Source organism: Coregonus clupeaformis, chromosome 36, assembly GCF_020615455.1.
Source record: "Coregonus clupeaformis isolate EN_2021a chromosome 36, ASM2061545v1, whole genome shotgun sequence".
Classification (NCBI taxonomy): Eukaryota; Metazoa; Chordata; class Actinopteri; order Salmoniformes; family Salmonidae; genus Coregonus; species Coregonus clupeaformis.
This window is the reverse complement of record NC_059227.1, coordinates 21,876,976-21,904,942: the sequence shown is the minus strand read 5'-3', so window position 1 is coordinate 21,904,942 and position 27,967 is coordinate 21,876,976. Positions and strand designations below refer to the sequence as shown.

Here is a 27,967-nt window from a genome sequence, read left to right as displayed (position 1 = left end):
CTATACTTGATGTAGTGCTATCTGAGATCTGTATATAATGATGAGATGCTCATTCCAACTCGGAAACTCAGGCCCCTTTCTAGAGCTCCCACTTTCTGACATGAAGATCACTGACGTCATGATTTGACCTCATATTGTTCCGAGTTCCCATTTGTTTTGAACGCGCCATTAGGTCCAAAATAAACCCATAGAAACGATTTGGCCTTATTTTGGACAGATTTTGCCTAGAGTGTTATCTCTCGTGGACAGTAAATGACAAACTTTCGCGAGTGAATTTTACTTCTAAAAACCGAGATTAGCGAGAGTAAAACCACAGAGTTTCATACTGTACCGTTTTTGGTGAAACCAAATATGTTTTATAAACGAACCCAAGATCGACCAGAGCCTGTTGTTTCCAATGGGAGGCTCTGTCGTAGCCGGCCGCGACCGGGAGACCCATGGGGCGGCGCACAATTGGCCCAGCGTCGTCCAGGGTAGGGGAGGGAATGGCCGGCAGGGATGTAGCTCAGTTGGTAGAGCATGGCGTTTGCAACGCCAGGGTTGTGGGTTCGATTCCCACGGGGGGGTATGAAAAAAATATATATATGTATGCACTCACTAACTGTAAGTCGCTCTGGATAAGAGCGTCTGCTAAATGACTAAAATGTAAATGTAAATGTTAATCATAGTGGGCAGAACAAGAAAGGAGGTGGGCAGAGCCAAGCACGAGCTAGTGAGATCCTATTGGCGCGTTCTAGCAGTGTTTTGCATATTTCCGTTAGGGAACGCCTACTTTGTGAAGTGGGAGTGTGCAATAACTTAAATTGTCCTGCACTCCTTCTAAACAACGCAATTTTTTGAAACTTTGGTAAAGAGTAAAGTCTACAGAACGCAGTCCACTTTGTTTGTTACAGATTTTAGTTTTGGAAACAGAAAACTGTATGGAGATGAAATGTTTAATCGATGACAAAATTAGCAGAATGTTGGGCAAAATCTATCTCGCTCCATCTTCTCCCACTAACGACAACGGGATACTTCACATTTATATCTGTCTCATTGTTCTATCTGTGGTGAAACCTCTCGCTCTTCACATTCGATTGAATGGTGTCACGTGATCGATGGTTTTGTCAATTCATATACTGTCATTGCGCTAGCGGGCCACTACACTAAATCTTTGTATAACTAATCCTGTGACTACACTACCAGAGAGGAAGAGGAGAAGCGAGAGGGTTTACTCAGCCCAATATCTGTCCACGAAAATAAGACCCCGAAGTAAGGAATATTTGTATGGAGGTCAATGATTGAGTGTCGAATTTGGTCAATGGTTAGGAATATACCGATATGAAAGCATGTGGATCATATTGGGACACTCTTTTCACGCCACTTCGACACAAAATGATTTTCGTAGCATGTTAGCAGAGCATTTTCGCTAACCTTAACCGTACCCTCAGTCCCCGAACCTGCTACGTTAATTATCCTAACCTACGACGAAAAAGTCACTTCGGTATCGAAGTGGTGTGAAAATAGTGTTTTCCCTTCAACCTCCTGCCTGCCTTCCATGTTTGAGGACATTTATTTCCATTGTTAGAGCGGTCACTCGACTATCTTGTCAATATAATAGAACATCGTTGACACCACGCCACTGACGACATACAAGACGAAACCGAGCAGCACACAGCGAAATCTGAAGGATTGCAAACTAGCTATAGCTGTCATCATGAACACCGAATCTGTTGTCATCGTTTCTGCTGCAAGGACCCCTATTGGTAAATACATATATTGAATCTGTCTGATTCCACACTAGTTGTATTGGCAATCATTTGCAACACAGCTAGCTACGGCTGTATGTTTATTTGTTGCATTTCCTTATCACACGAGATTTGAATTGTAACGCTGTTTTACCGATCTTGCAAATTGTCCAGTCCTGGTTTTGTGTGTAGTGTAATGAAAATTGTCTTATTTGTTAAACATGTTTAAATGTAACTGAACCACGGGAAAATTTGCAATGGGATTCGCTTTTTCGGAACCTTGATTGGTCGCCTCACCTTCTGCCCAGATCCTCGAGACAGCGATTGGCTGTTGGTCATAGTACCATGGACCAGCGGCTATTTACGATAGGCTGGAGATGAAACCATGAATGGGGTTGGGCGTGTTTTAGTTGGATGGTGTCTTTGTAAGAAATGTTGGAATATTGCAACCTAATTGACACCTTTGTTAATAACATGTATTCTCTTGTTGTTTGAGACTCTGATGTAATGCAATGGGAGAGTGCTGTCACACCATGGAAGCAATCATATTAATGGCCAAGTGCATTTCTCAAAACCCAGCTAGGCCTTTTTGAACCCATGATATCATACAATCAATGCCCTGCTCTTTTTGTGGGTACTGTATATAGTCTCAATTATATTCGCTCGTTTCACAGGCTCTTTCAATGGTGCTTTATCCAGTGTGCCCCTCCAAGACCTGTGCTCGGTGGTGATCAAGGATGTTCTGAAGAGAGTCAACCTGAAGCCTGAGGAGGTGTCTGAAGTCATCATGGGGCACGTGCTGACTGCGGGTAAAGGCTTAGACCGGAACAGACTACTGTCCTTTTATCAGAGCTGACTTACTACTTAATTAGTGTGAAAGGGTTTTCATTACTATAGTGCTGTGTCATGTGAACTAGTGTACTTAGTTGCTTTAACCCGCCTCATCCTATCTTACCTCTCTCTCTTTTCTCCCTTCCCTCTCTCTCTCTTCTCCTCTCCCCTGCTCTCTCCTTCCCAGGTCATGGGCAGAACCCAGCCCGACAGGCCAGTGTTGCTGCGGGCATCCCCTACCCGGTGCCTGCCTGGAGCTGCCAGATGGTGTGTGGATCTGGGCTGAAGGCTGTGTGTCTGGGGTTTCAGTCCATCCAGACTGGAGAGTCAACCGTGGTGGTAGCAGGAGGCATGGAGAGCATGAGCCGGGTAAAACTGAGATAAATGGGGGGAGAGAGATGGTGGAGTGCGAGAGAGAAAGATGGGGTGAAATGTATACCATTCTACCAGAGGAGAAGCCACGGCAGGGCCTGGCCCACCCAATCAAAAATAAATAAACTTCATTTGTTGGTTGTATTGTCTCCTGACTAATCGGAAATGTTGAAAATGCAGTAGGAGTTTCCTGGGATGTAATTGGTTTATCGCAATCACATCCTTAAATCACAAGCGCATAGCCTACAGTTGGGAAGCCTGCCATTTGGGCAGCGTGAGTGCGGCAAGTATCAAATAGCTGATTTTCGAGTTGTGGCTGTTAGTGAGAAGCATTTAAAATAGGTCTAGGACTATCGCAATATTTCAAAATTCAATTGTGAGAAAAACACAAATGTCACATATATTCCGAATTATCCTTTCAAATGATTTAAGTGTGAAGTGTAGGGTAGTTATTTCCCATTAGTAGCCTACACCAGGATAATTAATCTCTTGACTCTAGTGGAGAGCATTGGCCATATCCCCTGCGAGTGTGAATATTCACTGTCTTTATCATTGGGTGAGTCAGCGCCACGGGAAAGTTTAGGACAATAATTTCCTCCTCCAGTCCGAAAGTGTGCAAAGAAAGGAAAATAAATGCTTTTTTGAGAACAGTAACCAGGTTTCCATCCAACCATTTCATGCGGATGGATGAATGACCTAATGAATGAAAAAAGTCACGACCGGGCTGATGGAAACAGGATATGCCGGTACAATTTTATAAATGCAGACAGAAAATTGTCACGCGATGATATACTGAACAAAAATATAAACACAACAATTTCAAAGATTTTGCTGAGTTACAGTTCATATAAGGAAATCAGTCAATTGAAATAAATAAATTAGGCCCTAATCTATGGATTTCACTTGACTGGGCAGGGGCCCAGCCAATCAGAATGAGTTTTTCTCTACAAAAAGGCAGAAATATTCCTCAGCATGCAGTTTATTAGGGTACGGCAGGTAGCTTAGTGGTTAAGAGCGTTGTGCCAGTAACCGAAAGGTCGCTGGTTCTAATCCCCGAGCCGACTAGGTGAAAAATCTGTCAATGTGCCCTTGAGCAAGGCACTTAATCCTAATTGCTCCTGTAAGTCGCTCTGGATAAGAGCGTCTGCTAAATGACTAAAATGTAATAAATTCTGAACTTCACAGGGTGGTGAAACATTCATGGCCATTTTGCTAGCTAGCTTGCTGTTGCTAGCTAATTTGTCCTGGGATATAAACATTGGGTTATTTTACCTGAAATGCACAAGTTCAGCTTTCAATCACCCACGTGGATATATGCTCTTAAAAACCAATGAGGAGATGGGAGAGGTGGGACTTGCAGCGGGTCATGCATCAAAAATAGAACCAAGTTCTATTTTAGCGCCTGGCTACGCAGACGCTCGCGAGCAGTTTGGATGAAATGATTGAATGTATGTGTACATTTATTTTGCAACGCTCATAGGCGGTGGTCAGCATGACATTCTGGTGACGTGATGATCGATGCTTGGCTGCCGTTTGACATAAAAATAATATCGCGCTTATCCATAATAATCTCAATGTAGGTAGCCTACCCACACTGTATCTGCGAGTTGTTGGCTAGATCGAAATTGCCAAGACCACATTTTTTGTGACAAAACCATCAGTAGAGTTAAATGCGAGCACAGACTTTTATCCGCAATAAGTCAGAAACATCTCTGGTGGAAAGATTTTTGAATATTCGCATGAAAATCTGTTGCAAATTGGATAGAAACCTAGCTAGTGAGTGATTTATATTATTAGCCTAATTTATGACTATCCAATCTAGCGGTTGTGTAGTTACGCTGCATACTTGGCAATTCTAATGGGCTTGTTTGCCAAGGGAAATGTGTGGTGTTTCTTGGTAACGTTTAACTTGTGTTGTCTTAAATGATGCAATGCGATTGCACTAATTTTCACTTAAATGTGTCATGGTATTTTTCCAGGAAAATGTAGGCCCAGTCACTTTTACTTAGGCCCAGCCACAAGGCAATTTCTGCCAAATGCCCCTATTAATCTGCAATAACTGTTTATCCTTTGACCCCCCAGGCTCCCCACACAGTGCAGATGCGGGCCGGAGTAAAGATGGGCGATGCCACCATGCAGGATTCTATCATCTCTGACGGACTGTCCGATGCCTTCCAGTGCTACCACATGGGCATCACAGGTCAGGCGACCAGAGTCACATTGTTATTGAATTCAATGCAACTGATATTTTTCAGTACAACAAGGAGGAACATTGGAGTGTCGCAAACCAGTAGGCTAATGTTGTCTTTCTGTACGTAGCTGAGAATGTGGCTAAGCAGTGGGGCGTGAGTCGCGAGGCTCAGGACCAGTTTGCTGCCCAATCCCAGAACAGGACCGAGGCTGCCCAGAAAGCAGGACATTTTGATCAGGAGATCGTTCCGGTCATGGTGCCGTCCAGAAAAGGCAAGGATTCTGTTGTGCTGGTTTGTGAACCCCCTGAGACCTCCCACCTCTCCCATCTCCTCATTGGTTTTTAAGAGCATATATCCACGTGGTTGATTGAAAGCTGAACTTGTGCATTTCAGGTAAAATAACAACCCAATGTTTATATCCCAGGACAAATTAGCTAGCAACAGCAAGCTAGCTAGCGAAATGTCCATGAATGTTTCACCACCCTGTGAAGTTCAGAATTTATTACATTTTAGTCATTTAGCAGACGCTCTTATCCAGAGCGACTTACAGGAGCAAGTGCCTTGCTCAAGTCGCTTTGGATAAAAGCGTCTGCTAAATGGCATATTATTATTATTATTACCTCAAGTGTGCTCAAATCATTGTTTCTTATATGTCTAACCACCATTCCTTATAAATGAGTTAGACCAGTGTTTCCCAACTCCAGTCCTTGAGTATCCCCAACAGCACCCATTTTGTTGTAGCCCCGGACAAGCATACCTGATTTAATTTGTAAACTAATCATCAAGCCCTCAATGAGTTGAATCAGGTGAGTTTGTCCTGGACTACAACAGAAATGTGTGCTGTTGGGGGTACAAGGACTGGAGTTGGGACACACTGAGGGCTCTTCAATCAGATCCGCTTTAGCCGACATACGCATAGCGGTGGTTTTGGCGGTGTCGGAGGTGGAACTGCGTTAGAGCTGTCAATTCCACAAGCGGCTCCTGGCATTACACCTAAAGCGGACATTGCCATTGGCTGCAATGAGTCGCTTTAAGAGAAATCCCATGCAGCCTTGTTTGAACACTGGAATGTGAGATGTTATCTACACCTCGATTAGGGTGATAGAAATCCTAATTATTTTGTTGAATGATTTTCAATTTGAGCATCATTATTTTTATATAGCACTTTCTCGTTCTGAACTTCTAATGCGACAGGTGTGGCTTCGTGACAATGATCAAGAGCAGCTGCTCACCGATTTGACAGCTCCAGCAGTTACACTTCCGGCACCGCCAAAACATCCGCTTTGTGGGTGTCGGCTATCGCCGGTTAACACTTGATCTGATTGAATCTAGGCACAAGTTAGACAACCAACATCTATATTTCTCTGCTTAATTACATGATTGTAGATTGGTTAAGTGTAATGTAACATTCCTATCTCTCCTCAGGCCCAGTGGAGGTGAAAGCAGATGAGTTTCCTCGCCATGGCAGCAACATGGACGCCATGTCCAAACTGAGGCCCTGCTTCTTGAAGGACGGCAGCGGCACCGTCACCCCCGGCAACGCCTCAGGTACGAAGGGGGCACTCATCCTTGACGCACGGTGATGATGTCAGTGAGATCCCTCAACTCAAATGTCCTTTGGCAGCTTTCCAGTTGACCACTCCAGTTACATTACTCTTCACCGTTTCTCCTTGCATAGTGATCTAGATTGTAATGACCTTAAAATGTTTCAGGGATATACAACAGGGTTTCATCCCGTTAAACTCACGTTGTGTTCTATTCATTTCTATGCATTCCCTCAGGTATAAATGATGGCGCCGCAGCAACTGTTCTCATGAGCCAATCAGAAGCTCAGAATAGAGGCCTCAAGCCAATGGCCAAAATCACCTCCTGGGCACAAGCCGGCCTCGACCCAGCAATCATGGGAACTGGGCCTATCCCAGCCATCAGGAAAGCGGTGAGAACCAATCAGAAACCAGCTAGGAATGTTCAGACGTGCACAACTATAGCATTGCTGTAGGGCAGGCAACCCTGGTCCTGGAGTGCCGCAGGCACTTTCTTTATTTAACCGACCAGGAAGACCACGTATGTTGAATTTAGGCAATCACTGAACTGATCAATTAACTAAGTATCTCAGTGTGGTGCCTAGTAGGGTATAATCCTGCTCATTCTAAAGGTAGTTTTCATTGATTCTTTACCAGGTTGAGAAGGCTGGTTGGCAGCTGGATCAGGTGGACCTGTTTGAGATAAACGAAGCGTTCGCTGCCCAGTCCATCGCTGTGGTGAAAGAGCTTGGACTCAACCCAGATAAGGTAACTACTCTAATTTAATGTACCATTAATTCCACACTATTGCTTAGGGCAAACAGTTACCCCATATCTTTGCTCTCTATCCCTGCGCAGGTGAATGTGAGTGGGGGTGCCATCTCCCTGGGACACCCCATAGGCATGTCTGGCTGCCGGGTTCTGGTAACCCTTCTGCATGCGCTTCAGAGGACTGGGGGTCAGAGAGGCGTGGCTTCTCTCTGCATCGGGGGAGGGATGGGTATTGCCATGTGTGTAGAGAGGGTGTGAAAACAATACATATACACTGATTCTGCATTCAAGATCACAACATTGGCAATCTTATTGGGCCTAAAGGGAAAGTTCGAAATGCTTTATTACATGGTTTCAGACGTTTTCTGTGGAGTGGTGTGAATGGCGGTTATATTAGTACAGACTATTGATCATTAATTTCTCTCCGTCACTGCACTGAAAATGAAGCAATATTGATGTACTGTTGTGATTCCTGAATGCAATCTAGGGGCTCTATGCAATCCGTTTCTTGGAAGTTCAGCGTTACTTAAATTTAAAGGCAATGTTCCTGCGTTAGCAGACTGCATTCACGGTAAACGGTGCATATGTCGGCTTATATCGGAAATTACCTTAATTTCGATGATGAATTGAGCCCTTGGTGATGAAAACGGCAAAGGTCTGTTTAAATCGAACGCTGTATTGTGCACTGTGATACTGTCAATTGTATACCATCCAATATTGGTATTTATTTCCATAGGATGCGAAAGGCTTTTCCTGTGTTAAACTAGTCTCAATGGGCAACACTTGCTAGTAGTCTTCATTATCTCATCGGAAATATCAACTCAACTGATGACAAATGGTTTACATTTCTTGCGTGCCAAAGGAACGAGAGACATTGAAGCCCATGAGGACTTGCTCACATGACTTAATACCCAACCTTTAGAGTAAAGAATTCAGCCAGCCAACATTCCTAATTTTCCTGTTCCTTCTCATGGAATGCTAGCCATGTACCTTACTGCTCCGAACTGTAGGAGAACGTGTAGTGTAGACTGCACCTGCAGCCTTCCTTAAATGTGCCCTGAGGCAGAGTAATCTAGCCTGCTGTAGGTAGGTAGCCTGTTGTAGGAATTAATGTACTTATTACCTCTCCACTAACGCAATTATGGGAAAATGTTTTACCTAGGTATCCAATTGTATGACTTATCAATACAGAAAATAATTAACTGAACTGGTTGTGCTTTTTCAAAATGTTCATGTATAATATCTTTGAATTGCTGACAATGTTACAAATATACAAACCAGACAAAATGAGTTAAATCAGTAATCTACAACCATCAGGTTTATTTGTGAGTGTCCAAAAGAATCAGTTACAGTTCCCACGGTAACAGGTTGCCCCATGGGAATACAGGAAAGTAAACAAGCTAAGTGCACAGTCTATGACAGACACTGACGGAACAGCCAAGAAAATGTATAAATAGATAAAGCCAAGCGGACCAGAACCACAGTTGGGATCGAAGAAACATTCCGATAATAGATTTCGGAACCTTTATCCATCCATCTGTCCCGATGCGACGGCATCCTGGTACGAAGGCCCGCCTTCCTTCTGGTCTGGGAACAACTTGATGAGGTCATCGATACGGAGGATGGTGATGGCGGCCTCGGTGGCGAACTTGAGGCTCTTGGTTTTAACCATAGTGGGTTCGTACACTCCCGCCTGCTTGTTGTCACGGGGCTTACCGTTCACCAGGTCCAGACCAATCCTTTATGGGAGAGGAGAGGTTTAGAGATGAGAAACAGATCCAACATCAATGTAGAGTTACTACATTGGAAACTGCAGGCACTGCTACAACTGCAGCTCAATGGGTTCACAACCATGTATTAAAGGGATATTGCGAGGTTCTGGCATTCAGATAAACTTAAAGATACCATTTTGTTTCTGCATGCATTATGAAGGACGTTAGCGGTAGTTTCGCGAGCCAATGCTAACAAGCGTTAGCGCAATGACGAAGTCTACAGGTACGGTAGCATTGCTCGCAGTATCCCTTTAAGCCGTGATGAACTGATACCAACACAGAAGGAACACACACCATTGCGCCATTCAATGTTGTCCAGCCCAGAGTAGTGGCACTACAGCTCAGGGAAAAGCTGCAGTCTTTACTCTGGGCCAGCATGCTTTGTACTACACGTATCACTGCATACACCACTGAGCAAGTCTAGCAGCAAATTTAAAATGGGAATGTCACATCCTTGTGGCAAAACTTGATCAACCTTAAGCCGGACTTTGGCTACTAAGTATTTTTTAAACTTCCCACGTTGGGCTGGATGTGTCAGTGTGGTTCATACATGTATAATCTATGGCTGTGTCTACACTTGACACATGCTACTTTATCAGAATACAGAAAATTGCATTAAAAAGACAGGTCTAGATGCACAAAAGTCCCATTGTGTTCAAATTTGGCTGACCACTTCAGGTGGGTCAGGGACACATTGTGTGCTGATTTCTCAGTCTGGACGCAAATCAGGCTACCAAAAGCGCATACAGTGGGCGACGTAATCAGCACTCAGCCCACAAGTCTCCAGAAAACATATTTTCGGAGTGAGGGGCACCTTTTTTCATTAACGGAGGAAATAAGTTCCTAGCCTGGCTTCAAATGCTTGCCAGCTAGCTTATTTAGAAGAAAAAAAAATGTTGGGCTCAAGTTATGCTAACCTGTTTGCAATCCCTTTAGCTTTGCTAGTTAGCTACTGCCATCAAGTTGTGATTTCCATGATCAAAACTATGATCAGAATACAAAAGCTGCATGAATTGCCAGTCTGTAAATCTGCGTCTAGTCTTACCTCAATTAGCCACGAAATCCCTAGTTTGAAAGCAACTTTTTCTGGAAGCTGTGCTGTCCATTTTCCCCCATGTGGGCCATCCCCCTAGCAACCAATGAGCTTCAGCCCCCTAGCCATTTGAGTGACAACTAGCAAAATGCACATCATACACACAGCAGAGCGAGAGAGCACAATGACGTGGTGCACGTATGTGACATAGTACACAATTTTCAGGAACCACTTTTGGCTCGTGAGCACTACTTTCAGAACTACTGGCTAAAAAGTATACAAAAGTACCAGAGAATCTAATGGAATCTTCTAAAATTAAGACTGCAAGTGACCTCAACTTGACAGGGATCAACACAAACATATGTTGAAATTCAAAGCTAGTGATGTGTGGCACACTAACCATTTAAGGTTCTTGCGTTCGGGGTTGACCTGGGCCTCATTGTGGAAGGCTCTGAGCTTGGCGACCAGGTCGGTGGAGTCCTGAGCTGCGTTCACGGCGAGGGTCTTGGGGATGACCAGGAGGGAGCGGGCAAACTCTGCTATGGCCAGCTGCTCACGGGAACCCTGGGAACGGACAAGACATTTACAGATTAACAATTGAATATCACGCTAAACAATATTTTTAAGACTGGCCACCTGTGACCAAAGTGAAAAACCTAGTCATTAAACTAATTTAAAAGATTAACTAGTGTATCAAGTGGTTTCTTCCGACAGGATTCGCAGAGAGGTTTTAGTCTTCACTACAGGTTTATGAGAGAACTGCTCTACCCCCATGTTGGTCATTTAGGACAATCCACATCTGAATTTTTTGAAAAAAGGGGTTTTCCAGATGAAAAAAATTACTTGAGTGGGTTCCAAAAGCCCACTGATCCCATCTAGATGCTCTCAGGAAAGAGAGATGAGGAAGCAGTGATTCCTAGGTCCATTTCCTTACCATGCTAGTGGCATAGTTCTCCAGGTAGATGGACAGGGCTGCCTCCACAGCACCACCCCCTGGTACAACAGACTTGGACTCCAGCACCCTTTTGACCACACACAGAGCATCATGCAGGGACCGCTCCATCTCGTCACACATAAAGTCATTGGCCCCACGCAGGATGATAGAGGCGCAGGTACGGGCCTTGGTACTGAGAGAGGAACGGAGGGAAGAGGGAGAGTGAAGGGAAAGATGGGGACAAGAATAGCAACAAGGAGAGAAAGCCAAAAAGAGGAAGAAAATAAACAACAAAATAGTACAAATAAGTAATGTGCTAAAGCAAAACATTTTCAAAGATATGTAATAAGGTTTTGGATAAGCACCACATCACTGTAAATAAGCATAAGATGACTTCAGCTCCTGTTCTTACTTTTTGACCAGGATGAGCTCGTCGTCACACACACGCTCCTGCACCACCTCCTCACAGTGGCCCAACATGGTAGTCTCAAAAGTCTCCTCTCCCTCCAGGTTAGAAAGTGATGGGCAGATGGTGGCTGAGGAACAACAGAACAAAAACTACTAAATACTGGGTCACAAGTTAACTGAAAAACATTGCTGCTTTCGGAAAATAGTATCGATCACTCATTGAGGAACAAAAAGGAGCATTAACCGAGGCCAGTTTCAGAACTTGACCTGATAACAATTGACACATTTATCAAAAAGTAAATGTGTGTGGCTTACCTCCCGTTGCCTTGGCGATGCGTTTGAGGTCCCTCTTGAGGACCCTCCTGATCGCCATGGCACCCACGTCCACAAAGTACTTGAGGCACATGTCATCGATGCCCCCGGTTGTCAGGATGACATTAGCACCCGATGCCAGAATCTTCTGGATCCTCTCCTTGGTGATGTCAGACTCCCTGGAACAGCAAAATCAACATGAAGACCTGTCATTGTGTAATAGCGGACATGCATAAAGATGGCGGGCCCCCATTTACTTACCACAAATGACTCATTTGCTAAGTTCGCTGTAACGTAAATTGCTCTCCGTTACACTTTTTTTGTATCGTCATTAGCATTGCAAAAGTATTGAACCCCCTTGGCGTTTCCTATTTTGTTGCATTACAACCTGTAATTTAAATGGATTTTTATTTGGATTTCATGCAATGGACATACAAAGTAGTCCAAATTGGTAAAGTGAAATGAAAAAAAACTTGTTTCAAATTCTAAAAAAATAAATAATGGAAAAGTGGTGATGCATGTATTCACCCCCTTTTGCTATGAAGCCCCTAAATAAGATCTGGTGCAACCAATTACCTCCAGAAGTCACATAATTAGTTAAATAATGTCCACCTGTGTGCAATCTAAGTGTCACATGATCTCAGTATATATACACACGTTCTGAAAGGCCCCAGAGTCTGCAACACCACTAAGCAAGGGGCACCACCAAGCAAGCTGCACCATGAAGACCAAGGAGCTCTCCAAACAGGTCAGGGACAAAGTTGTGAAGTAGAGATCAGGGTTGGGTTATAAAAAAATATCAGAAACTTTGAACATCCCACGGAGCATCATTAAATCCATAATTAAAAAATTGAAAGAATATGGCACCACAACAAACCTGCCAAGAGAGGGCCGCCCACCAAAACTCACAGACCAGGCAAGAAGGGCATTAATCAGAGAGGCAAAGACACCAAAGATAACCCTGAAGGAACTGCAAAGCTCCACAGCGGAGATTGGAGTATCTGTCCATAGGACCACTTTAAGCTGTACACTCCACAGAGCTGGGCTTTACGGAAGAGTGGCCAGAAAAAAGCCATTGCTTAAAGAAAAAAATAAGCAAACACATTTGGTGTTCGCCAAAAGGCATGTGGGAGACTCCCCAAACATATGAAAGAAGGTACTCTAGTTAGATGCGACTACAATTGAGCTTTTTGGCCATCAAGGAAAACGCTATGTCTGGTGCAAACCCAACACCTCTCATCACCCCGAGAACACCATCCCCCACAGTGAAGCATGGTGGTGGCAGCATCATGCTGTGGGTATGTTTTTCCCATCGGCAGGGACTGGAAACTGGTCAGAATTGAAGGAATGATGGATGGCACTAAATACAGGGAAATTCTTGAGAAACCTGTTTCAGTCTTCCAGAGATTTGAGACTGGGACAGAGGTTCACCTTCCAGCAGGACAATGACCCTAAGCATACTGCTAAAGCAACACTTGAGTGGTTTAAGGGGAAACATTTAAACGTTTTGGAATGGCCTATTCAAAGCACAGACCTCAATCCAATTGAGAATCTGTGGTATGACTTAAAGATTGCTGTACACCAGTGGAACCATCCAACTTGAAGGAGCTGGAGCAGTTTTGCCTTGAAGAACGGGCAAAAGTCCCAGGGGCTAGACAATAAAAAATATTTTGCATCTTCAAAGTGGTAGGCATGTTGTATAAATCAAATGATACAAACCCCCCAAAAATCCATTTTAATTCCTGGTTGTAAGGTAACAAAATAGGAAAAATGGCAAGGGAAGTGAATACTTTCGCAAGCCATCTAGCTCCAAGATGGTAGCAATTTGAAAATACGAAAAAGTAGATTGTGCTGATTTACTGGCACATTCAACCATGATGCGTGCCGTAGTTTAAGAACTGGGGGTAGTGCTAAAAGAACGTCATTTCTGAATTACTCCATCTTTATGCACTTTTGCCATTCTGTGTGTGGGTAAGACCATTAGTCAAATTCCACGTAAACGTTTAGTCACGGTAACTAGGCTTCTCCAAAACTGCGCTCTAATGCTGCCGACGGTCATTAATAGCCTACCAAACTTGATAACTGCCAGTCGATAATGGCCTGGTACTCAGCGCTCCATTGTCCCTCTAAATCACTCGGACAAATGCCAATGCAATCAAAAATGAAATCAAACACTTAATGAGCAACATCTCTATAGGCTATGCAATTGCGTGAGAACAGTCGACAGCCTCTTAAAAAGAGGATCCCATCAGCTTTCTATAGGCTAGGCCTACTATATTTATTTCTCAACTTTCCTAATATTAAGCACATTGCTTCGCTTTACAACAGGAGTAGCCTACCTGGCTGGCATGAAAATTAACCACGGTAAAAGCGTCTGCCATTCGCTATTTAAGTGCATAGATGACATGCATTTTTCCCCATGCCCCTGTTCCGACAGGTGCATGATAATGGTCCATTATAAATCAAAACTAAATTTTACACATTATTTAGTATATGTAAAGACAATATTAAATTGAGAATAGTCTGATAGATGACAATATTATCACTTGTGAATGATGCCCAGTGTGTGCAGTCTAAGGCTGGTTTACAGTCCGTCTATCAACATGTCTGTAGACAATTGTCGTAGAAACATTGACATTTGTTGTCCGACATCAAACGCGTATACACAAAATGAAAGACTGCATGACATCAGCAGCCCGGTGCTCCAAATAACACTATTTTAACACCAATAAAGCCGTCCGTTTAAAAATGAATTAAGTAAATGTCAACCTAGCAAGCCAGGCAACACACAATTCCCCATAATGACAAAGCGAACAGGTGAAAAAAATTAAAATAAGTGTATTTACATAAGTATTCAGACATTTTGCTTTGAGACTCGAAATTGAGCTCAGGTGCATCCTGTTCCCATTGATCATCCTAGATGTTTCTACAACTTGGAGTCCACCTGTAGTAAATTCAATTGATTGGACATGATGCCGAGACCACCCATACACAAAAATCTATGCACGCATGACTGTAAGTCGCTTTGGATAAAAGCGTCTGCTAAATGGCATATTATTATTATTTATTATTTGAAAAAGGCACACACCGGTCTATATAAGGTCCCACAGTTGACCGTGCATGTCAGAGCAGAAACCAAGCCATGAGGTCGAAATAATTGTTTGTAGAGCTCCGAGACAGGATTGTGTCGAGGCACAGATCTGGGGAAGGGCCTCCATCATTCTTAAATGGAAGAAGTTTGGAACCACCAAGACTCTTCCTAGAGCTGGCCGCCCAGCCAAACTGAGCAATCGAGGGAGAACGGCCTTGCTCAGGGAGGTGACCAAGAACCCGATGGTCACTGACAGAGCTCCAGAGTTCCTCTGTGAAGATGGGAGAACCTTTCAGAAGGACAACCACCTCTGCAGCACTACACCAATCAGGCCTTTATGGTAGAGTGGCCAGACAGAAGCCACTCCTCAGTAAAAGGCACATAACAGCCCGCCTGGAGTTTGCCAAAGGGCACCTGAAGGACTCAGACCAGGAGAAAGATTCTCTGGTCTGATGAAACGAAGATTTGGCCTGAATGCCAAGCGTCACATCTGAAGGAAACCAGGCACCGCTCATCACCTGGCCAATACCATCCCTACGGTGAAGCATGGTGGTGGCAGCATCATGCTGTGGGGATGTTTTTCAGCAGCAGGGACTGGGAGACTAGTCAGGATTGAGGGAAAGATAAACGGAGCAAAGTACAGAGAGATCCTTGATGAAAACCTGCTCCAGAGCGCTCAGGACCTCAGACTGGGGTGAAGGGTCACCTTCCAACAGGACAACGACACTAAGAACACAGCCAAGACAACGCAGGAGAGGCTTCGGGACAAGCCTCTCAATGTCCTTGAGTGGCCCAGCCAGAGCCCGGACTTTAACCCGATCGAACATCTCTAGAGACCTGAAACAGCTTGAGAGGATCTGTAGAGAGGAATCGGATAAACTCCCCAAATACAGCCTTGCGTCATACCCAAGATGACGCAAGGCTGTAATCACTGCCAAAAGGTGCTTCAACAAAGTACTGAGTAAAGGGTCTGAATAATTATGTAAATGAAACTTCAGTTATTTAATTTTTTTACAAATTTGCATAAGTTTATCAATAGAAAACTGTTTGCTTAGTCATTATGGGGTATTGTGTGTAGATTGATGAGGATAAAAAAAATCAATTTTAGAATAAGGCTGTAACAAAATGTGGAAAGTCAAGGGGTCTGAATATTTACCCAATGCACTGTAGGCCTAGGACCCCTGGAACACAGTTGGAGAGCACATAGTCTACAGAGCCCAGTGAAACGTGTTCTTATAAGCCCAGTCATTGCACAATCATGTGTGAAAACAGAGTTTTGACTGGCCACCATTTAAAAGAGGATCCCAGCTTTCTTGTGCTGCTACATTTATTGCTCAATTCTTAAAATGAAGCACATTAAATCAACTTTACAACCGTTGTAGCCTACTGGTCATACAAGTTTCAAGTTTGGGGAAGCAAATTTGCAGACTATGTAAAATAGCCTATTTGTAATGTGATGAGTAGATTGGATAGTCATAATTTAGGCTAATAATATAACTCAATCACTGTTTGTGAAAAATACCGTTCAACGTATGGCTGAGCGCATATAGCAGGCCTAGGCTATATCAGATTAGTTTCTTCTTTCTTTGCATGGGAAAAATGTGGCCTTTTATAAACACATTTCATGCAATTCTACTACACTTTATATGACTGCAGAATATTTTTGAATAAGACAAATGACAGGGTAGCTTACTCTGCTAACACTGACAAACAGATCAATAAAAACAAATGACGTTGTCCATATAATAGGCCTACGAGAAGGGGAGACAAATGGAATATGACGTACATCTAAACTGGAGGAGGAAATTGTCCAAAAACAAACTTAAGTAGAACTGAACCCAACAATGATGAATAGTAAATATACGCACAGTGCAAAATCACCGGGGATATTGTGGATGCTCTCCGCTGGTGCCAATAAGATAGGCTATACTGTTGTTCCCTCAATTAAGTTTAGAATTTAGATAACTAAATAAATAATAATAAATATAACTAAAACAGATTAGTATTTTCATTGTCTTCCCTTTACAAAAATAACCATTGGCTTTCCAAACTGTGTTTAACACCAATTGTATTTTGAAATATTGCGATATGCCTGGCTGGGCCTCTACTTTTTACAGACTGTCGCAACTCAACAATAATCTGCCCAAATTGTGGGGCTGCCTTTCCTTCCGACTGTAGGCAATGGGATTTGAAACAACAACACCTTTTTTTATTAAAAAGCTACATGATCCTGTGGCCAAACCATGCTTTAGCAGCCTATTTTAAATGATTTTATTTGTTTCTGTATAGACGGGAATAGACTAATTAGGCTGTATAATTTTGGCAATTTCATTCAATTTACTTTAGGGGAAGCTTCCCCTAGCCTTATGGACACGCCGCCTATGCTTGCATATTAACGTAACCGCAAGTAATCTCCATTTGCCATTAGCTACGGATTACTTTTTGTAGGCCATTCTAAATCAAAAATAATTTCACACATTAGTAGGCTATATGCAAAGACCAGAATAAATTGAGAATAGTCTGATGGGTGAGAATATTTCCAAGTGCTTGTCAAATCAAATTGTGAATGACAGTGATGAAATGTGTGCAGCCTACACAAGACCAGATCAGGACTCATGCAACTTTTTTCATTAGTCGCATCATCGCAGCCTTAGCATGTATAAACAATCTAAACATATCGGCTAACGTTTGGATCACAACTAAAGTTGGATAAATAAACTAAATTAAGCATATAGGAGGACCCGTTTCTTTGTTAACCACGCAACACAAAAGCCGAATAAGCTCACTCCCTTGGAAATTGTTTGGGGAAAATATACTTCCTATTTTATTCAGCTATGTTCAATTGGATTGTAATCCTCACTATAAAAATAATGCCACGGAATTCTAAGCAATTCTTGTCTGCTAAATTAACTAGCATAGCCCACAGCCATATGGCACAGCCAGATCAGGGCCTAACATAACTCAGAATATGCTATTCTTCTGAAATAGGCACACAAAAAAATATCCCATATGTTTCTTTAGACTGGTCTAAAATAATGGATTTATTGTGATTGTGTAGGCTATATTAAAATTGATTTATTAAACTTATAAAATGTAGATGTTGCAAAGGTCTGCATCAGTGGCTTGTAGGCTATGAGTAGAAGCCAGGAGATGCTTAACGTGTTTGTTAATTAGCGTGAGACCGTAAGTTAATTGCATGGCAATCACGGGCTGACAAAATGTCATGACCGCCATAGCCCTGTGTGTGGGTCTTGTTGTACAAACCCTGTGTAAATGTGTCTCAAGCTGTGATGAAGACCATTTATTTAACTAGGCAAGCCAGTTAAGAAAAAAATATTATTTACAATGATGGCCTACCCTGGCCTCCCCTAACCCGAATGACACTGGGCCAATTGAGCGCCGCCCAAGATGCCACAGAGTGCATGAACAAATTAGTCTATGAAAATAACTTGTCCAGCCAATAGGAGTTGTTTTACAGCTCAGGGAAGAGCTGTAGCCTTAACTCTGGGCCAGCATGCATTCTCCCACGCGTATCACTGCTTACACCACTGAGCAAGTATAGCAGCAAATTTAAAATGGGCATAGTCTTACATTGTCATGCATGTGGCAAGGCTATCTTAAACAGTAGGTCTCATACAAATAGCCTCAGACACTGTGTGTGATGTGCGCGCACTAGTGCCAGAGTCCAACACACCTCTGTCTGATCTGGTCTAGTTTCTCAGGGTCATTTATGAGGACCTGGACTCCCATCTTCATCTTGGTCTTCTGCAGGCTGAAGTCCAGACAGGCCACCTTGGCGTTGACCAAACGCTTCACCATTCCTACAAGGGGACCAGACCCAGTAATCACACCACTAGACAAGACCGACACTTATCCATGGTCAAGGTAAACCTATGCCACGCAATTACTCCATCTTCATATTTAGTTATTTTTTCATACAATATATATATTTTTTACTCCCACCCACCCAGCAATGTGATAGCATATGTAACATAAATCAGGAAAAACACATTACATTGTAGATCTACTGAACAATACATTATATAGCGTAGGAAATATTTATATATTATAGCGACGCATTAATGGATGTCTGTTGCATAAAAATTCAGAAATGTCGGCCGCTGCTTACACAAACGTACCTTGAGACCCCACGGTGCAGTTGAGTGCGTATCCGTTGACCAGATAGCTCTCCTTCTGGCTGCGTCCGTGGGCTTTAAGCACATTGACCGAGTTGATGGGGTACCTCGCCACACCCTTCTGATCCACAAACTTCACTGCCAGAGTAGCATCCACCACCATGTTGGCAAAGAAGTTTGCATCACTGAAGGATCACAGGTCAAGGATTCAAGCTTTTCTATGGGACAGAAGTAGTATTTCACAGCTTTTGGTCGTGTTCCTGCCCAACTACATTGCAGACGCATGCCAGACCTTACAACACCTGGATAGGTATTTAACAGATCAGCTAACCACATGATAGAACAATCTGATGCCCGACTATACAGTAGATTACATGGCACGCAACTATTGTGCAACGTCTGCGGATCGAGCAGAAACTCAACCAAAGCTACCAGGAGAATACCTTTCTTACTTGTTGTGTGATCCTTTATAGCAAAATCACAGATCGATATGCATTGGAAGGAGAGGTTTCAGGCTAGTCAGTTAGCAGGAAGAAAGGATACACTCCGATGATCTTGGAGGACATGGAGGTCTTGGCTGCGTTGACCAGACACTCCCTGCCCAGGTCGTCTGTTGCAATGGTCAGGTTCTCATTGATGTAGCGCACTGCCTCCCTGGTGGGAAAGATCTGTTAGGAGCTCTGTGTTACAGAATGAGGGATTTCACAGTTAAGCCTGGTTCGGCCTTGCTGTGGAGAACCAGCAGAAGATTCCCCTCTAGCCAAAGACACAGCATTTGTGCTTTTTCTTCACATACAAAAACATCCACTCAAAATACAATCAAAGCTGACAGACAAGTCAGATCGTAAATAAACATTCACTCCCCCAACTGGTTGCTTTATGAATTAACACAGATCAGTTAACGTTATTAATGCCAACAAATTCTCCTACATTCACAGAAACACAGCTCTAATTAAATCCCAATTTGTTTTCACATTAGTTCTATAAATTGCTAGCTACAGTTGTGTGTTCTTGCAAATGTTCTCACTGAAAGGAATCAGTGGTGACTCCTTCCAAAGACAACCACAAGAGAGATGTATACACAGTGCATTCGGAAAGTATTCAGACCGCTTGACCTCACATTGTTACGTTACAGCCTTATTCTAAAATGGAATAAAGTTATTTGCCCAATCTACACACAATACCCCATAATGACAAAGCAAAAACAGGGGTAGAATGTTTTGCTAATTTATTTAAAATAAAACATTGAAATATTACATTTACATAAAGTATTCAGACACTTTACTCAGTACTTTGTTGAAGCACCTTTTGGCAGCGATTATAGAAGAGTCTTCTTGGGTATGACGCTACAAGCTTGGCACACCTGTATTTGTGGAGTTTCTCCCATTTTTCCTCTGCAGATCCTCTCAAATTGTCAGGTTGGATAGAGAGCGTCGCAGCACAGCTATTTTCAGTTGTCTCCAGAGATGTTCGATCGGGTTCAAGTCCGGGCTCTGGCTGGGCCACTCAAGGACATTCAGAGACTTCCCAAAGCCACTCCTGTGTTGGCTGTGTGCTTAGGGTTGTTGTCCTGTTGGAAGGTGAACATTCACCCCAGTCAGGGGTCCTGAGCGCTCTGGAGCAGGCTTTCATCAAGGATCTCTGTACTTTGCGCCGTTCATCTTTCCCTCGATCCTGACTACTCTCCCAGTCCCCAAATAACATCCCCACAGCATGATGCTGCCACCACCACCATGCTTCACCGTAGGGACCGTTCCTGGTTTCCTCCAGACTTGACATTCAGGCCAAAGAGTTCAATCTTGGTTTCATCAGACCAGAGAATCTTGTTTCTCATGGTCAGTCCTTTCCTACGGACAATTCCTTCGAACTCATGGCTTGGTTTTTGATCTGACATGTACTGTCAACTGTGGGACCTTATACAGACAGGTGTGTGCCTTTCCAAATCATGTCCAATCAATTGAATTTACCACAGGTGGACTCCAATCAAGTTGTAGAAACATCTCAAGGATGATCAATGGAAACAGGATGCACCTGAGCTCAATTTCAAGTCTCATAGCAAAGGGTCTGAATACTTATGGAAATAAGGTATCCCTGTTTTTATTATTTATAAATTAGCACAAACAAGTATCTAAAAACATGTTTTCACTTTGTCATTGAGTATATTGATGAGGAACATTTTTATTTAATCAATTTTAGAATATGGCTGTAATGTAACAAAAGGGGTCTGAATATTTCCAAATGCACTGTATGCCTTGATTGCCACCTCATTCACTCTGGAGACAGGCAACACAAAGGCAAACAACCCTGTACTTCTAAACCAGGAGTGTGGAAGGAAAAATGATCTCAAAAGGCTGACCATCCATAAATGTCATGTTCATAACATTGGGGAAAACAGACAGATTTAGATTCTTACTTGCAGGCCAGACGGTATCCACTGATGACTGACGTGGGGTGGATCTTCTGCTTCACCAGTTCATCTGCGCTCTTCAGCAACTCTGCTGCAATGATCACCTATAAAACAACAAAAGGAAAGAAAGTTATGAACAAGCCAGGGAAGATGATTTATGAAAAAGACACCCAAATATTTTGTTATAAAAAAGCAGTCATTTCATATGGAGGCTGTCCAACCCCTTTAGACAATGACGGGCAGTCTCTCTATCCTGCTAGCATAGCCGAACATCTGTGGAGGAGGAAGATGGGCTAATGTGCACTAATACCAGGAACCAGGTCATTTGAACCACTAGTGTGAATAAGCAGGTTCAGTCCAACCTTTACCTAATGATGATTGCTTGATCGTCTTGCATTGAGGAAATTGAAATCTAACATTTTGTAGATGGTCTTTCAGCTAGGACTAATTCAGAAGCTGTAACATTGTCAGTGGCCATAGCTCCTTTCCCTTGACCTGAGCAGCTGTTGGTAGTAATCACCTAGGGCTGTTACGGTGAACGTATTACCACCAAAAAGTTGTGACTTTTTCAAATCATAGTCCCACACCTCATGTAGCCTAGCCCATAGGCCTATATGTTTTGATAAGGTTTGTATCACAACTTCAGTGGCCAAATAACTTCTTAAAATTAAGCACATTAATCCGCTTTACAACCGGTGTAGAGTCTAACTGGCATATATAGGCGGCTTGCGAGTTTCAACTTTGGGTAAATACATTTTCACCATAAAAATGCACCTTTATAATAAAGCATTACATGCATAATCGCATGTGGTCACTTTTGAGAATTGTGTTCTCCCACTAATTGATTGCATTTTGGAACATTTACGTTTATAGCCTACTGTCATGTGCGCCTTGCTGTGCTTAGAATGTGAATAAATAGCCTAATAATTGATCAACATTTTAAGCTAAGTGTTCTTATCTGTTGCATCAGCCTCACTGCTTTTAAAAGGTTTTTTGATGCGAGTGGTTGTATTCATTTGGGATCTATAGTATCCCACAACTGTCCCAGACTATGTTTGGATTATTACTTTCTCGCACAGAAGGACAAGTTGACCAATAGAATAGGTCAATTTTTGTACTATGGGGGATAGTAGATTGACATAGGCTAGTGCTTTTGCTGTTCGTTAGACCTACTCAGCTTGTTGGCTGAAGAAAAGTCAAATGGGGACAGTTCTAACATCTTTTAAAGTGCGACTCGGAATTCGATAAGGACGTGCGCAGTTGCGTCCCCGATGTGTCGGTCTTCACTTGTAGCCTACTTCGTAGCTGAGATCGAGTCCTTCTCACAGGCATCTATCACCTTACGGGCATTGGCTGCTAATAATAATAATTGAGATATCTGAGAGCCATGTGAGTGAGAGGTGCTTTGGAACACGCAGCCGGGAGAAGGGAATTATAATTATTATATTCAGCCCAAGGGCACAACGGCCACAAAAGGAATGGATTTTTTTTTAGGGGGCATTACGGTCACACTAGGGGGATGCCGCCCAGAAATTCAAGGCATTATAAAGTGCTTGTCAAATTGTGAATGAGAGACTGATGCCGTGTGTGCAGCCTGCGCAAGAAACAAAGCAAAGCTCATGCCTTTCAAGCAACTTTTTTCAAATCATTAGGAGTTGCATCATGCAGCCTTAGAATGTATTAAATATCAAAACATACAGCCCAACGTTTGCATCACAACTAAAGTTTCATTAAAAAAAACTAAATTAAGCATATAGGAGGACCTGTTAATTTGTTAACCGCTCAACACAGAATAGCCGCATGTGCGCACTCCCTCAGAAATCGTATGGAGAAAACATCCTTTCTATGTTCAATTGCATTCTTCATACTATAAAATAATGCCACGGAATTCTAAGCAAATCTTGTCTGCTAAATTAATTAGCATAGCCCACAGCCATATGTCATAGCCAGATCAGGGCCTTACATAACGACAACTCAGAATATGCTATTCTGTTCTTTACTGGTCTAATGTTTCTTTAGACTGGTCTAAAAATAAATAATGGATTTATTAGACTTTTTCAAATGTAGATGTTCAAAAAGTCTGCACCAGTGGCTTGTAGACTATGAGTCGAAGCCAGAAGATGCTAAATGTGTTCATATGAATTAATGGTAAATTACAGTGAGACCGGCAGTTATTTGCTTGACAATCACAGGTTGACAAAATGTCATGACCGCCACAGCCCTATACTCACCACCGAGGTGGTCCCATCCCCGACCTCCTTGTCCTGCAGCTCAGCCAGTTCACACAACACCTTGGCTGCAGGGTGCTCCACCTCCAGCAGCTTCAGGATGGTAGCCCCATCGTTGGTGATGGTCACGTCCTAAACATGACAGCGCGTTAGTAAGCACTTCTTCCGTCAATAATCAGAATGGTACATGGGCCATACACTAACACAGACTAAGGACAGTGACAATAAATCAGGCACAAGTACTTACCCCGATGTCATCCACCAACATTTTGTCCAGCCCAACAGGGCCAAGGGAGCTCTTGACTATGTTGGCAATGGATGATGCGGCAATGACTGCAGAAGAGACACAGGAACACAATCAAAGCAGATTCCCTTGCCACTAGGGCCGCCGGAAAACGTGTTTAATAAAAATATATCAATGCAAAGCATTAAAAGAGTGGCAAAGTAGGTTTGGGCGGTATCCAGAATGTCATACCAACCTTGTGCCATACTGGAATATTCGGTACTACTGGCACTGAACACAAGGGGAGCTGTTTTCAAACCTCACTGACTCTGTACTCCAAAGGTTAGCAATGCTAACAAGTACATGTAAAATTCTATAGAGAATGCTAACTAAATGCGAACGAGCGCATTGCAAACATTTTGTACAGTTTCTGATCTAAACTATTGATATTACGTCTTTTAAACAGGATTAGTTCATGTTTGATATTGTGAGCTGCATAAGGATTTGAAGGATGAGGACATCCCATGTATTTATTTCTGTCAAGGTGGGTGCCAGAATGTATGCGTGCCAGTGGCCCACTGGTGCTAATCTTAGGAGTACGTGATGGAATATACTGACTAGGGTGCAACACGATACCATATAGGGTGATGCTATTGTAGGTGAGGAGTGACACTCAATAATGGTTGGCAACTGTTGGATAGAATTAGCTCGGAAAGCATTATATAAACTGAGAGGTTTTGTATGTAAGTCATTCAAATGACAATAGGCTACTCACGTCCCGCTTGTCAGTACTGTAATATTAAATACTTTGTACCAACTCTCCATCTAAAGTGTTTAACTCTTCTCTTGCACCCTGAATTACTTGATACCGGAGAAACTCAACATTACAACAAAAAAATAATATGCTACTCACAGTTTGCTGCACGCACAAAACAAATATTAGCCAGCAAGGCTCTTGAACTAGGAGGGGATTCTAGACTCTGCTGTTACCAAGCAACTGCTTGATTTTGGAAGAAGCTAACCACTTAGCTAGATAGCTAATTAGCTAGTAAATTAGCAAACCAAAAATGCACAACCGCAGAGCATTTAGCACATTTTAGACAGTTAACTTAATAGCTATGAGATACCTAGCTGGTAAACATCTAGTTGTGAATTCCATACTTTAATTAAAATCACCTGGCACATGATGCACAACAGTGAGTGACTCACAAGGCTCCTGTCTCATTGTTGTGTGCTTGTAAACAAACACCACGTGACATGACTGGGGACTACCATAAGCTTCATAATAATGTGACAGGTGAAATGAAGAACGCAATGTTCTGAATCTCCTAAAGCAGGGGTTCCCAAAAAATTTAACTCGCGCCCCTCTTCCAGCATTGGGGAACATACCGCACGCGCCACTCCTATTTTTTTTATGGGCACAATCACTGTTCAGGAGAAAGTTCACACCCATCTTGTTGGTGGAGACAATTTTGCAGTTTTAAAGCTTATTTCATTTTGTCATGGGGTGCAAAGAAAATGTTGCAGAATTAAAGTTAATTTTCTTGCAATTCTATAAATGTTTCCATGTCTAACGTGTATTTGTGATATTTGGGTGACAAAACAAATTACAACAATATCTATGGGCTAAAAACCTTTAAAAAAACAGCTGACATTGACTAGTTGATCTGGACATTTATGACAAGTTATAAATAGCTCTAAGGTATGCAATGAACATGACAAGAGGAACTGATGATGCACTACCCAATTTCGAAATTGCACCTCATGCATTCTACTATTACAACTTTCAAGAGTAAGTTTAAAGCCGGACTGAGTTCCTTTAATAAAAAATTAAGGAAAGGGGGATGGGACCCCCACGACCCCCCTGCTGACCCCTAGTGCACCACAGTTCTAACATACTGCACAAGTTGACTGCAGGTATTTACTTAAAAACCCACTACAAATATTTTATTCTTTATAAATTTAACTTCAAATAAATAGTTTCAACGGTATTGAAAAACCATCCATTGGCTTTTTCCAAATACCCGGTAAATGGTATATACAGTATACTGGCCAAGCCTAGGGTTAAAGTCTATTTTTTATACTGATTTGCCTCATGATTTGTAACTCAAGCAGAATTTCTCTTGTCTTCACACCAGAGTGCTGCTGCAGACTCTTTGCTCGTCTTCACCAATCAGATTCACTGGATAATCACAGGTCATCGGGCCAGACAACGCACAAAGTGCGCTCCCCACTTTCCTCCTGTATTTATTTAGCAAGAGTGATATCACTCCAGACAGACAAGCAAAAACTCTTACATAATGTAGCAGCCTATACTCCTAAACATTAGCAATCTGACATGCTGTATTACATGGAAACAATACTATTTTTCAGTCTGATCAACTGTAAGCTACTAACAGCAGCTGTAGTCTAGCCTACCATGCATGCACTGTCCCTCTGGCCAGGATAAATTATGCAGTAACATTGTGTATTTATAGCCCATTCGTTTGTGAGAAAATGTGAATGGGATCAAATTTGGTTTATATCCAAACTTGGGCTTACTACCTAGACTTTTTAAATCAAAAATGATTAACTGGAATTGTTAAATAAACACAATAACTGACAGTTCATTTTTAAATTAGGCCTACAGTTGCATGGGGCTGGACTACACAATGCAAACCTGCATAAAGCAAGCTCAGCCCTGTGAGTTTTATTGTCCAATCATGTTGCTTTCTGTGTCTGTATATGAAACCTTCATAGTCCTTCTTTTAAATATTATTCATATGAGAAAGTACAAGGTTGCTGCAATTTGACAAGGTTTTCATCCTCCCTAAAGCCAGGAGATAAAAAAAACTCTGGTCCCATCATAGCCCATATTAAACCTTTTTACAACAGATTAATCACGTCACACCATATAAGGTCCGGAGTTTTACCTGGTAAGGTTACCGAATAAGGAAAAACGACAGGCCCCAGAATGTTTTTTTCGCCACACCACACTGACTCTAGGACCTGTGGTGCCGCCAATTATGTTACAAACAGGGACATCTAAACTACAGTATTAGCTAGCTATTGCAAGTACTGTAGCTATCAACATGTCGAAGTTAACCAATCCAGAAACAATAATTCAGAAACTGTTCAAAGTAAAATAAATTGTTCTGTCAGTTCTATTAGGAGGGGTGGACAACGCCAGCCCCTCCTTCAGACGATGACATTGTTCTCTCTTTCCCATTAGCATAGCCGTTCATTCGGGGATGGATGAATGAACGGTACTAAAACGGGAAACGCTTAATGTTTTTGCACAACCATGCTGCTATTGAAAATACATGAAAAGTTAACTGATTGAGGCTTAACTTTGATTGGGGGCAAGCACTTCCATTCAAGCATAAACAACTTTTAACACAATGATAGCTAGCTAGCTACGTTAGCAAGTTATTTAGCGACACTCCCCAACGACAGATGCGTATTAGTTAGCCAACGTTAGCGGTACCAAGCCTTGTTAGCACGAATTAGTAATGTAATATTTATTTATTAGACAACTGAAATCACCAGGGTCCTGCATTTTATATGAATGTGAACAAATTATACTTAGTTGATTAACGTTACCGTTCGATATCTTGCAAGAAAAAGGAAGATGCGAAACGATGCATCTTATTTTTCAGCACGTGGTGCGGAGTGCTAAGTAACCATAAATCCCGCCTGCAAAGCGCCCTCCAAGACCGATAAGCACACAAATAGCATAAACTGCAACAACAAAATAGCTCACCATTTTGAGAACGAACGGACTCGCCAGTTGTTCTCGTGCCGAACACGTTCAATGCGCCATCCATTAACGACATCTTGGACAAGCTAAAGTAACGGAAGAAAGAAACAGAAGTAATGAACTATGGGAAAACCGGTGGGGCGCGTGGGCTTCTGGGTAAAGATTAATGCGAGAAGAGACGGGAATGTTCCAGAATTAAATTAAACTTTAAAACAATAAAGACATCGAAACAAACATGTTTTTCATTACGAACCCAATATATACGTAA

At 42.5% G+C, this 27,967-nt stretch overlaps 2 protein-coding genes and 1 non-coding gene across 4 annotated transcripts; 1 reads left to right on the top strand and 2 right to left on the bottom strand.

Annotated features, from left to right (window-relative positions):
- Positions 1 to 1,137: 1,137 nt before the first annotated feature.
- Positions 1,138 to 8,623, top strand: LOC121552292 (acetyl-CoA acetyltransferase, cytosolic-like). Of its 2 annotated transcripts, none has more exons than XM_041865092.2 (10): positions 1,138 to 1,228; positions 1,273 to 1,745; positions 2,402 to 2,536; positions 2,746 to 2,927; positions 5,013 to 5,130; positions 5,250 to 5,393; positions 6,548 to 6,670; positions 6,904 to 7,058; positions 7,303 to 7,413; positions 7,504 to 8,623. In XM_041865092.2, exons 2-10 carry the CDS (start codon positions 1,697 to 1,699, stop codon positions 7,672 to 7,674), a joined length of 1,188 nt encoding a protein of 395 aa, XP_041721026.1. In that variant the 5' UTR covers positions 1,138 to 1,228; positions 1,273 to 1,696; the 3' UTR covers positions 7,675 to 8,623. The 2 variants fall into 2 exon arrangements, with proteins under 2 accessions (XP_041721026.1, XP_045067242.1); XM_045211307.1 differs by having other exon boundaries at positions 1,172 to 1,251; positions 1,601 to 1,745.
- An 84-nt stretch (positions 8,624 to 8,707) lies between these two features.
- LOC121552290 (T-complex protein 1 subunit alpha-like) lies at positions 8,708 to 27,836 on the bottom strand. Its single transcript, XM_041865086.2, has 12 exons — positions 27,703 to 27,836; positions 23,985 to 24,070; positions 23,741 to 23,869; positions 21,516 to 21,613; positions 19,646 to 19,756; positions 19,106 to 19,287; positions 18,661 to 18,787; positions 11,879 to 12,054; positions 11,568 to 11,691; positions 11,156 to 11,348; positions 10,622 to 10,785; positions 8,708 to 9,155 (listed from the first exon to the last, which is right to left on the bottom strand). The coding sequence occupies exons 1-12, from the start codon at positions 27,773 to 27,775 to the stop codon at positions 8,942 to 8,944; spliced, it is 1,677 nt and encodes a 558-aa protein (XP_041721020.2). The 5' UTR covers positions 27,776 to 27,836; the 3' UTR covers positions 8,708 to 8,941.
- LOC121553103 lies at positions 27,084 to 27,221 on the bottom strand. The gene has a single exon (XR_005997473.2). It is a non-coding gene; the product is annotated as a small nucleolar RNA SNORA29 (small nucleolar RNA).
- Positions 27,837 to 27,967: the final 131 nt, after the last annotated feature.

Bases quoted from the DNA above. Each gene is read 5' to 3' on its own strand.
- LOC121552292 (XM_041865092.2), top strand. From the start codon at position 1,697: ATGAACACCGAATCTGTTGTCATCGTTTCTGCTGCAAGGACCCCTATT. The intron at 2,928-5,012 runs GTAAAACTGAGA...TTGACCCCCCAG, and splicing joins GCATGGAGAGCATGAGCCGG to GCTCCCCACACAGTGCAGAT. The intron at 7,059-7,302 runs GTGAGAACCAAT...ATTCTTTACCAG, and splicing joins TCCCAGCCATCAGGAAAGCG to GTTGAGAAGGCTGGTTGGCA.
- LOC121552290 (XM_041865086.2), bottom strand. From the start codon at position 27,775: ATGTCGTTAATGGATGGCGCATTGAACGTGTTCGGCACGAGAACAACT. The intron at 24,071-27,702 runs GTGAGCTATTTT...TCTCTTCTGCAG, and splicing joins GTCCGTTCGTTCTCAAAATG to TCATTGCCGCATCATCCATT. The intron at 23,870-23,984 runs GTAAGTACTTGT...TGTCATGTTTAG, and splicing joins TGTTGGTGGATGACATCGGG to GACGTGACCATCACCAACGA.